The sequence below is a fragment of the Oncorhynchus mykiss genome, chromosome 30 (genome assembly GCF_013265735.2).
Source record: "Oncorhynchus mykiss isolate Arlee chromosome 30, USDA_OmykA_1.1, whole genome shotgun sequence".
In the NCBI taxonomy this organism is placed as follows: Eukaryota; Metazoa; Chordata; class Actinopteri; order Salmoniformes; family Salmonidae; genus Oncorhynchus; species Oncorhynchus mykiss.
The window spans coordinates 8,049,709-8,061,816 of record NC_050570.1 but is presented as its reverse complement, the minus strand read 5'-3'; the positions used below and the strand labels follow the sequence as shown (position 1 = coordinate 8,061,816).

General features: G+C 46.7%; 1 protein-coding gene across 3 annotated transcripts in view; it reads right to left on the bottom strand.

Moving 5' to 3' along the window:
* The window catches only part of LOC110522717 (unconventional myosin-IXAa), a 275,787-nt gene that overhangs the window by 32,251 nt on the left and 231,428 nt on the right, over positions 1-12,108 (bottom strand). For 2 of the 3 annotated variants that reach the window (XM_036969517.1, XM_036969516.1), the window contains exons 36-39: positions 11,750-11,855; positions 11,354-11,485; positions 1,878-2,001; positions 1,481-1,534 (exon numbers count right to left, since the gene is read on the bottom strand). In XM_036969517.1, the coding sequence (XP_036825412.1) occupies positions 1,481-1,534; positions 1,878-2,001; positions 11,354-11,485; positions 11,750-11,855 (416 nt within the window). The remainder of the gene's footprint in view (positions 1-1,480; positions 1,535-1,877; positions 2,002-11,353; positions 11,486-11,749; positions 11,856-12,108) is intronic. The other variant, XM_036969518.1, reaches the window with a different exon arrangement.

The following is a 12,108-nucleotide window of genomic DNA, read 5'->3' as shown; positions in this document are numbered from 1 at the left end:
ACCCCAAACTTTTGAACGGAAGTGTAAGCATTCAGACCCTTTACTCAGTACTCTGTTGAAGCACCTTTGGCAGCGATTACAGCTTTGAGTTTTCTTGGGTATGACGCTACAAGCTTGGCACACCTGTATTTGGGGAGTTTCTCTCATTCTTGTCTGCAGATCTCTCAAACTCTGTCAGGTTGGATGTGGAGCATCGTTGCACAGCTATTTTCAGGTCTCTCCAAAGATGTTTAATCGGGTTCAAGTCCAGGCTCTGGCTGGGCCACTAAAGGACATTCAGAGACTCGTCCCGAAGCCAATTGGCTATGTGCTTAGGGTCGTCGACCTGTTGGAAGATGAACCTTCTCCCCAGTCTGAGGTCCTGAGCACTCTGGATCTCTGTACTTTTCTCCGTTCATCTTTCCCTCGATCCTGACTAGTCTCCCAGGCCCTGCCTTTGAAAACCATCCCCACAGCATGATGCTGCCACCCCCATGCTTCACCGTAGGGATGGTGCCCGGTTTCCTCCAGAAGTGACGCTTGGCATTCAAGACAAAGTGTTCGATCTTGGTTTCATCAGACCAGAGATTATTGTTTCTCATGGTCTGAGAGTCCTTTTGACAAACTCAACGCGGGCTGTCATGTGCCTTTTACTGAGGAGTGGCTTCCATCTGGCCACTCTACCATAAAGGCCTGATTGGTGGAGTGCTGCAGAGATGGTCTTTTTTTATGTGCAAAAATAAAAAATAAAAAAAGGTTTTACTCAATGTGGGGTATTGTGATGTCATTATGGGGTATTGTGATGTCATTATGGGGTATTGTGATGTCATTATGGGGTATTGTGTGAAGATTAAGTAAAACATTTATTTTATCAATTTTAGAATAATAAAGCTGTAACGTAACAAAATGTGGAAAGAGGGAAGGAGACTGAATAGTTTCTGAACGCACTGTACGTGACAAGCTGAGTATGACACAAATATTTGTTCTGTGGAAAATAAATAGAAAGAGAAAGGGAGGATGAAGACAGACAGAGGGACAGCGAGAAGGACCGAGAGAGAGAGAGGGAGAGAGAGAGAGAGAGAGAGAGAGAGAGAGGGGACATAGAGGAGGGAGAGGGAGAAGAAGGGAGAGAGGGGAGGGAGAAAGAGAGGAGATTGAGAGAGCGAGAAGGAGGGAGAGAGAGAGGTGGGAGAGGAGATTGAGAGAGGACAGAGAGGAGGGAAAGAGAGAAGGAAGGGGAAAGAGAGAAGGACAGTGAGAGAGGACAGAGATATAGGAGGGAGAGAGAAGGATTGAGAGAAAAAAAAAAAAAGAAGAGATGGCATTGTGAGGGTATGCAAAATTGACTGTCAGCACCACAGATAAATGGGCTAACAGGACTGGTTGATTGACAGCACCACAGACAAATGGGCTAACAGGACTGGTTGATTGACAGCGCCACAGACAAATGGGCTAACAGGACTGGGTGTGGTCACATGGAGTATATACTAAGAATACATACCGGAGTGGTCGTGCGGGTTATGCCAATAAACTTAACAGCGATTAGTACAGGTTTCTGGAGTGGGGTAAGGGGAGAATAGGGTTAGAGGGGGTAACCTTCGTTGGAGGACATTACATTGTGTGAGAAAAATTAAGGGTTAAAGGTTTAAAGTCAACCACTGGAAGACAGAGAGGGAGGTCTATGATGACCTCAGTCAGAGGGTAAGGTTACATTTCTCCTCACACGAGACCCCTGGGTCGTGTTCATTAGGTTATGCGACAGAAAACGCTTTAAAACATTTTGCAATGAAAATGAGCCCCTCTTATTGGACAAGTCCAGAAAGTCCCTCCAATTTTCTGTCTGTTTTCTTCCATTTGATGCCTAATGAATACAACCCCCTGTTGTCCTGGTGCCTTACCATGGACTTCCTGATGTGTGTCAGTCTGCTCTTGGCCTTGTTCTCAGCAAACTCCAGACTGTTGATGTCCTTCAGTCTGGCACTGTACTTATTCATCTGTTCTCCGATGATCAGCTCCACACACCTAGAGGAGCACAGGCAGAATGAGTCAGCTCCTCACACCTAGAGGAGCACAGGCAGAATGAGTCAGCTCCTCACACCTAGAGGAGCACCTGCAGAATGAGTCAGCTCCTCACACCTGGAGGAGCACAGGCAGAATGAGTCAGCTCCTCACACCTGGAGGAGCACAGGCAGAATGAGTCAGCTCCTCACACCTAGAGGAGGAAAGGCAGAATGAGTCAGCTCCTAGAGGAGGACAGGCAGATTGAGTCAGCTCCTCACATCTAGAGGAGGACAGGCAGAATGAGTCAGCTCCTAGAGGATGACAGGCAGAATGAGTCAGCTCCACACACCTAGAGGAGGACATGGCAGAATGAGTCAGCTCCTAGAGGATGACAGGCAGAATAAGTCAGCTCCTAGAGGAGTACAGGCAGAATAGGTCAGCATTTCACACCTAGTGGAGGACAGGCAGAATGAGTCAGCTCCTCACATCTAGAGGAGGACAGGTAGAATGAGTCAGCTCCTAGAGGATGACAGGCAGAATGAGTCAGCTCCTCACATCTAGAGGAGGACAGGCAGAATGAGTCAGCTCCTGAGGATGACAGACAGAATGAGTCAACTCCTAGAGGAGGACAGGCAGAATGAGTCAGCTCCTGAGGATGACAGACAGAATGAGTCTACTCCTAGAGGAGGACAGGCAGAATGAGTCAGCTCCTGAGGATGACAGACAGAATGAGTCAACTCCTAGAGGAGGAAAGGCAGAATGAGTCAGCTCCTGAGGATGACAGGCAGAATGAGTCAGCTCCTGAGGATGACAGGCAGAATGAGTCAGCTCCTAGAGGAGGACAGGCAGAATGAGTCAGCTCCTCACATCTAGAGGAAGAAAGGCAGAATGAGTCAGCTCTTAGAGGAGGACAGGCAGAATAAGTCAGCTCCTAGAGGATGACAGGCAGAATGAGTCAGCTCCTAGAGGATGACAGGCAGAATAAGTCAGCTCCTCACATCTAGAGGATGACAGGTAGAATAAGTCAGCTCCTAGAGGAGGACATGGCAGAATGAGTCAGCTCCTAGAGGATGACAGGCAGAATAAGTCAGCTCCTCACATCTAGAGGAGGACAGGTAGAATGAGTCAGCTCCTCACATCTAGAGGAGGACAGGTAGAATGAGTCAGCTCCTCACATCTAGAGGAGGACAGGTAGAATGAGTCAGCTCCTAGAGGAGGACAGGCAGAATGAGTCAGCTCCTAGAGGAGGACAGGCAGAATGAGTCAGCTCCTCACATCTAGAGTAGGACAGGTAGAATGAGTCAGCTCCTAGAAGAAGACAGGTAGAATGAGTCAGCTCCTCACATCTAGAGGAGGACAGGTAGAATGAGTCAGCTCCTAGAGGAGGACAGGCAGAATGAGTCAGCTCCTAGAGGAGGACAGGCAGAATGAGTCAGCTCCTCACATCTAGAGTAGGACAGGTAGAATGAGTCAGCTCCTAGAAGAGGACAGGCAGAATGAGTCAGCTCCTAGAGGAGGACAGGCAGAATGAGTCAGCTCCTAGAGGATGACAGGCAGAATGAGTCAGCTCCTAGAGGATGACAGGCAGAATGAGTCAGCTCCTAGAGGATGACAGGCAGAATGAGTCAGCTCCTAGAGGAGGACAGGCAGAATGAGTCAGCTCCTAGAGGAGGACAGGCAGAATGAGTCAGCTCCTAGAGGATGACAGGCAGAATGAGTCAGCTCCTAGAGGAGGACAGGCAGAATGAGTCAGCTCCTAGAGGAGGACAGGCAGAATGAGTCAGCTCCTAGAGGATGACAGGCAGAATGAGTCAGCTCCTAGAGGATGACAGGCAGAATGAGTCAGCTCCTAGAGGAGGACAGGCAGAATGAGTCAGCTCCTAGAAGATAACAGGCAGAATGAGTCAACTCCTAGAGGAGGACAGGCAGAATGAGTCAGCTCCTCACATCTAGAGGAGGACAGGTAGAATGAGTCAGCTCCTGAGGATGACAGACAGAATGAGTCAGCTCCTAGAGGATGACAGACAGAATGAGTCAACTCCTAGAGGAGGACAGGCAGAATGAGTCAGCTCCTCACATCTAGAGGAGGACAGGTAGAATGAGTCAGCTCCTGAGGATGACAGACAGAATGAGTCAGCTCCTAGAGGATGACAGACAGAATGAGTCAACTCCTAGAGGAGGACAGGCAGAATGAGTCAGCTCCTCACATCTAGAGGAGGACAGGTAGAATGAGTCAGCTCCTGAGGATGACAGACAGAATGAGTCAGCTCCTAGAGGATGACAGACAGAATGAGTCAACTCCTAGAGGAGGACAGGCAGAATGAGTCAGCTCCTCACATCTAGAGGAGGACAGGCAGAATGAGTCAGCTCCTCACATCTAGAGGAGGAAAGGCAGAATGAGTCAGCTCCTAGAGGAGGACAGGCAGATTGAGTCAGCTCCTCACATCTAGAGGAGGACAGGCAGAATGAGTCAGCTCCTAGAGGATGACAGGCAGAATGAGTCAGCTCCTCACATCTAGAGGAGGAAAGGCAGAATGAGTCAGCTCCTAGAGGAGGACAGGCAGAATGAGTCAGCTCCTCACATCTAGAGGATGACAGGTAGAATAAGTCAGCTCCTAGAGGAGGACATGGCAGAATGAGTCAGCTCCTAGAGGATGACAGGCAGAATAAGTCAGCTCCTCACATCTAGAGGAGGACAGGTAGAATGAGTCAGCTCCTCACATCTAGAGGAGGACAGGTAGAATGAGTCAGCTCCTCACATCTAGAGGAGGACAGGTAGAATGAGTCAGCTCCTAGAGGAGGACAGGCAGAATGAGTCAGCTCCTAGAGGAGGACAGGCAGAATGAGTCAGCTCCTCACATCTAGAGTAGGACAGGTAGAATGAGTCAGCTCCTTGAAGAAGACAGGTAGAATGAGTCAGCTCCTCACATCTAGAGGAGGACAGGTAGAATGAGTCAGCTCCTAGAGGAGGACAGGCAGAATGAGTCAGCTCCTAGAGGAGGACAGGCAGAATGAGTCAGCTCCTCACATCTAGAGTAGGACAGGTAGAATGAGTCAGCTCCTAGAAGAGGACAGGTAGAATAAGTCAGCTCCTAGAGGAGGACAGGCAGAATGAGTCAGCTCCTAGAGGAGGACAGGCAGAATGAGTCAGCTCCTAGAGGATGACAGGCAGAATGAGTCAGCTCCTAGAGGATGACAGGCAGAATGAGTCAGCTCCTAGAGGAGGACAGGCAGAATGAGTCAGCTCCTAGAGGAGGACAGGCAGAATGAGTCAGCTCCTAGAGGATGACAGGCAGAATGAGTCAGCTCCTAGAGGAGGACAGGCAGAATGAGTCAGCTCCTAGAGGAGGACAGGCAGAATGAGTCAGCTCCTAGAGGATGACAGGCAGAATGAGTCAGCTCCTAGAGGATGACAGGCAGAATGAGTCAGCTCCTAGAGGAGGACAGGCAGAATGAGTCAGCTCCTAGAAGATAACAGGCAGAATGAGTCAACTCCTAGAGGAGGACAGGCAGAATGAGTCAGCTCCTCACATCTAGAGGAGGACAGGTAGAATGAGTCAGCTCCTGAGGATGACAGACAGAATGAGTCAGCTCCTAGAGGATGACAGACAGAATGAGTCAACTCCTAGAGGAGGACAGGCAGAATGAGTCAGCTCCTCACATCTAGAGGAGGACAGGTAGAATGAGTCAGCTCCTGAGGATGACAGACAGAATGAGTCAGCTCCTAGAGGATGACAGACAGAATGAGTCAACTCCTAGAGGAGGACAGGCAGAATGAGTCAGCTCCTCACATCTAGAGGAGGACAGGTAGAATGAGTCAGCTCCTGAGGATGACAGACAGAATGAGTCAGCTCCTAGAGGATGACAGACAGAATGAGTCAACTCCTAGAGGAGGACAGGCAGAATGAGTCAGCTCCTCACATCTAGAGGAGGACAGGCAGAATGAGTCAGCTCCTCACATCTAGAGGAGGAAAGGCAGAATGAGTCAGCTCCTAGAGGAGGACAGGCAGATTGAGTCAGCTCCTCACATCTAGAGGAGGACAGGCAGAATGAGTCAGCTCCTAGAGGATGACAGGCAGAATGAGTCAGCTCCTCACATCTAGAGGAGGAAAGGCAGAATGAGTCAGCTCCTAGAGGAGGACAGGCAGAATGAGTCAGCTCCTCACACCTAGAGGAGGACAGGCAGAATGAGTCAGCTCCTAGAGGAGGACAGGCAGAATAAGTCAGCTCCTAGAGGAGGACAGGCAGAATGAGTCAGCTCCTAGAGGAGGACAGGCAGAATGAGTCAGCTCCTCACATCTAGAGTAGGACATGGCAGAATGAGTCAGCAGCTAGAGGAGAACAGGCAGATTGAGTCAGCTCCTAGAAGAGGACAGGCAGAATGAGTCAGCTCCTAGAGGAGAACAGGCAGAATGAGTCAGCTCCTAGAAGAGGACAGGCAGAATGAGTCAGCTCCTAGAGGAGGACAGGCAGAATGAGTCAGCTCCTAGAGGATGACAGGCAGAATGAGTCAGCTCCTAGAGGAGGACAGGCAGAATGAGTCAGCTCCTAGAAGATAACAGGCAGAATGAGTCAACTCCTAGAGGAGAACAGGCAGAATGAGTCAGCTCCTAGAAGAGGACAGGCAGAATGAGTCAGCTCCTAGAGGAGGACAGGCAGAATGAGTCAGCTCCTAGAAGAGGACAGGCAGAATGAGTCAGCTCCTAGAGGAGGACAGGCAGAATGAGTCAGCTCCTAGAGGATGACAGGCAGAATGAGTCAGCTCCTAGAGGAGAACAGGCAGAATGAGTCAGCTCCTAGAGGAGGACAGGCAGAATGAGTCAGCTCCTAGAGGATGACAGGCAGAATGAGTCAGCTCCTAGAGGAGGACAGGCAGAATGAGTCAACTCCTAGAGGAGAACAGGCAGAATGAGTCAGCTCCTAGAAGAGGACAGGCAGAATGAGTCAGCTCCTAGAGGAGGACAGGCAGAATGAGTCAGCTCCTAGAGGAGGACAGGCAGAATGAGTCAGCTCCTAGAGGAGGACAGGCAGAATGAGTCAGCTCCTAGAAGAGGATAGGCAGAATGAGTCAGCTCCTAGAGGAGGACAGGCAGAATGAGTCAGCTCCTAGAGGAGGACAGGCAGAATGAGTCAGCTCCTAGAGGAGGACAGGCAGAATGAGTCAGCTCCTAGAAGAGGATAGGCAGAATGAGTCAGCTCCTAGAGGAGGACAGGCAGAATGAGTCAGCTCCTAGAGGAGGACAGGCAGAATGAGTCAGCTCCTAGAGGAGGACAGGCAGAATGAGTCAGCTCCTAGAGGAGGACAGGCAGAATGAGCAACCAGTGAATAAGGTGACTTCTGTTGCTCAATCTATAATTTAGAAATTATTATTGATATTGTCTTATAGGAACTGATTGCAGTCAGAGGGGATCTGCAACAGAAATAACACTCACTCATCTGATGAATTAAAGCTATTGAGGTACGTCCGTTGTCACTTCCATTGTTTACACAGTTGCAACTATTCGGGTTATCAAGAGTAGTAGTTTGAGGCCCAGTTCTCTGTGACATTTTAGAGACACATTTGCATCCTGTATGCCCCCCCCCCCCCCCCCCCCCCACACACACACACACACACACACACACACACACACACACACACACACACACACACACACACACACACACACACAGCACAAAGGAGAATGAACATTGAGAGAGAATTGACATTGACCAAGGAAAAGAAGAATAAGAACAAAAATAAATACATTTGGACTGGAATTTACAAAAAAGAATAATTAAAGGTTAAATATGTTAAATATTGAAGGGTGAAAGCATTGGGCAATGCATTGGGAAAAACCAAGGGAGATAGTAAATGATGATTGAAGTAATGCAGTTAAATGGTTAACAATGTTATAATGTTGTTGGCTTTAATGTTTGATGCATATAGACTATGTTTGTTAAGCTTGGAGGAACACGGCCTTAGGGCGTGTAGGAGGTTGATAATGAAAGGTTACAATGTTGAAATGATGAAAGGTTTAAGTTGGTGAAGATTTAAATTGGTGAAAGTTTAAGTTGGTGAAGGATTAAGTTGGTGAAGGTTTAAGTTGGTGAAGGTTTAAGATGGTGAAGGTTTAAGATGGTGAAGGTTTAAGATGGTGAAGGTTTAAGATGGTGAAGGTTTAAGATGGTGAAGGTTTAAGTTGGTGAAGGTTTAAGTTGGTGAACGTTTAAGTTGGTGAAAGTTTAAGTTGGTGAAGGATTAAGTTGGTGAAGGTTTAAGTTGGTGAACGTTTAAGTTGGTGAAGGTTTAAGTTGGTGAACGTTAAAGTTGGTGAAGGTTTAAGTTGGTGAAAGTTTAAGTTGGTGAAGGATTAAGTTGGTAAAGGTTTAAGTTGGTGAACGTTTAAGTTGGTGAAGGTTTAAGATGGTGAAGGTTTCAGATGGTGAAGGTTTAAGTTGGTGAAGGTTTAAGTTGGTGAAAGTTTAAGTTGGTGAACGTTTAAGTTGGTGAACGTTTAAGATGGTGAAGGTTTAAGTTGGTGAACGTTTAAGTTGGTGAAGGTTTAAGATGTAATGGGAGTTAATACGTTGGGTTGGAGTAGCATTATAATAGAGCCAAGTAGTAAATGGCAATGTTTTAAAAGTTATTGATAATGGAATGTACTAAATTGTGCTAGCTTGCATAGGAAATTCCGTGGTCAGAGCGGCCAGGATTAGGCATCCTGTCAAGGCGGGCATACTGCGAAAGAGAACATCCTGTCTAACAGGGTGTTAACCACTGAATGCGTCATCGGAGATGGTGTAAACCACAATGAGAAAGGAAGATCGAGGGTATAAAAGGGGAAGAACCCGTCAACTGCTGGAACAAGATTTTTTGCTGTAGCTTTTTAACTTACAATAATTTTTTGACTTTCCTTATTATACTTATATTTACATTTTTATTATATGCAGTTAAAGTAAACATCTAGGAGGAATCCTTAAGAATACCTCATTGATATTAAAGAAGTCTCGAGGTATTGCTCTCCTGAGGTAGAGTACCTCATAACACCACACAATCTACCAAGAGAGTTCTCATCTATATTATTCGTAGCCGTCTATTTACCACCACAAACCAATGCTGACACTAAGTCCGCACTCAACGAGATGTATAAGGCCATAAGCAAACTAGAAAATGCTCACACAGAAGTGGCGCTCCTAGTGGCCGGGGACTTTAATGCAGGCAAACTTAAATCCATTTCACCTCATTTCTACCAGCACGTCACATGTGCAACCAGAGGGAAAAAAAACTCTAGATCACATTTACTCCACACACAGAGACGCATGCACCCTCGATTTGGCAAATCTGACCATAACTCTATCCTCCTGATTCCTGCTTACAAGCAAACTAAAGCAGGAAGCACCAGTGATTTGCTTAATACGGAAGTGGTCAGATGACGCGGATGCTACGCTACAGGAATGTTTTGCTGGCACAGACTGGAATATGTTCTGGTATTCATCCAATGTCATTGAGGAGTATACCACCTCAGTCACCGGCTTCATCAATAAGTGCATCGACGACGTCGTTCCCACAGTGACCGTACGTACATATCCCAACCAGAAGCTATGGATTACAGGCAACATCCTCATCGAGCTAAATGCTAGAGCTGCCACTTTCGAGGAGCGGGACACAAATCCGGACGCTTATAAGAAATCCCGCTACGCCCTCAGATGAACCATCAAACAGGCAAAGCGTCAATACAGGATTAAGACTGAATCCTGCTACACCAGCTCTGACGCTCGTTGGATGTGGCAGGGCCTGAAAACTATTACAGATACAAAGGGAAACCGAGCCGCGAGCTGCCCAGTGACACGAGCCTACCAGACAAGCTAAATGCCTTTTACGCTCCCTTCAAGGCAAGCAACACTGACGCATGCATGAGAGCACCATCTGTTCCGGACGACTGTGTGATCATGCTCTCCGTAGCCGATGTGAGCAAGACCTTTAAACAGGTCAACATTCACAAGGACGCAGGGGCAGACGGATTACCAGGACGTGTACTAATAGCATGTGTAGACCAACTGGCAAGTGTCTTCACTGACATTTTCAACATCTCCCTGACTGAGTCTGTAATACCTACATGTTTCAAGTAGACCACCATAGTCCCAGTGCCCAAGGAAGCGATGGTAACCTGCCTAAATGACTACTGCCCCGTAGCAGTCATGTCGGTAACCATGAAGTGCTTTGAAAGGCTGGTCATGGCTCACATCAACAGCAACCTCCCGGAAACCCTAGACCCACTCCAATTTGCATACCGTTTGTTATTAAATATGTAAATACAACTGTTGATAGAGTTGCAGATGGATCGTTTATTAAATATGGAAAATAAAACTGTTGATAGAGTTGCAGATGGATCGTTTGTTATTAAATATGGAAAATAAAACTGTTGATAGAGTTGCAGATGGATCGTTTGTTATTAAATATGGAAAATAAAACTGTTGATAGAGTTGCAGATGGATCGTTTGTTATTAAATATGGAAAATAAAACTGTTGATAGAGTTGCAGATGGATCGTTTGTTATTAAATATGGAAAATAAAACTGTTGATAGAGTTGCAGATGGATCGTTTGTTATTAAATATGGAAAATAAAACTGTTGATAGAGTTGCAGATGGATCGTTTGTTATTAAATATGGAAAATAAAACTGTTGATAGAGTTGCAGATGGATCGTTTGTTATTAAATATGGAAAATAAAACTGTAATAGACCCCCCAAAAAATATTTTATTGGCATAGCAATAAGGGTTTAGTAGAGGGCACTGAAGGTGTCTATCAATTCAATGTACTGTCGATGGTTGCCTATCATTGATTGGTGATATTGATTGATTGATGTGATTATTTTATGCCTGTTTCTGATATAAAAATAAAAAAAACTGCTTTATTGTTCTGAAACCCCATGTCATCAAAGACTATGACGTTTTACTCTAGGTTTCTGAAAGAGACTGGATTAATTTAGGATTTTGTTTTGCATCTGGTTAATTAGCCTATCGGGGACCAGATATCGGGGACCCGAGTGGCTGGTATAAAGTAACCTAACCTGAGGGACTCAACTTCGGGGATAGCCCACTCTACTGTAAGGCCATTAATGTTGAGTTTGAGGAACAGTCCCTGTATCCAGGCTCAGTGGTAGAGCAGAGCGGCATCGATCAGATCTGTAGGGGCAAGAAATAACCTTGACCTTAACACTGATAGCAACAACAACCACAGCAGAGAAGTTGGCTGTGTCCACAGCTGTCGCAATAGAGAGACAGAGAGAGAGACAGATAGAGGTTGTTTACTATGACTCTGGTCCTGGAGTTCTGCCTTCCAGAACCAGGAACGACGAGCCCTGTGTGAGAAGCACCATGAGGGAGTCTTACGCGGTGGTCTTGCCGATGTCCTGGACACTCTGCAGGGGGTCGATGGTGTCGGGGCAGCGGAGGATGCAGGGGGCGAACACGATGGCTAGGGCATTGGCCGACATACGGTTGGTGTCTTCCTGAAGGGCGATCCTGGAGGACCACACACACACACACAAACACACACACGTCAGAGGGGGTCGCAAAAAAACTGTAGAAAACTGTCAAATAGTTTCTTCAATGTCAAAACTGGTATGCAGTGGATGCCAACTTCCCTCCACTCTCCCACACTTCCCGCCATTTAGAATCATTGGTGTATCATTGACTGGAGGGAGTTTATGCACACTTTGGGAGAAGGGTGGAGAATTGGGACGCAGCCAGTGAGAGGACAACCTGTTTCCTATGAGACCCACTCACCTGACCAGGTGGAAGATGAGGCGCTCCAGGGTACTCAGGTGGGTTCTGCTGAGCAGGTCGATCACAGAGTACACCCCTCGGATTACCTCCTTCTGGTCTGGCTGGCCTGCATGGGGGACCCCCCCCCCCCCAAAGAAATACAATTACTTCCTGCTTTTACTTCCTGCTTTTATTTCCTGCTTCACTCCTATGGGGACACAGACATTATATCTTTATAATATATTATATATATAGATTTATACAGCGCATTTGGAAAGTATTGTTTTTAATACATTTGCTAAAATAAAAATAAAAACTGTTTTCGCTTTGTCCTTTTGGGGTATTGTGTGTAGATTGAAGAGCAATTTATATTTATTTAA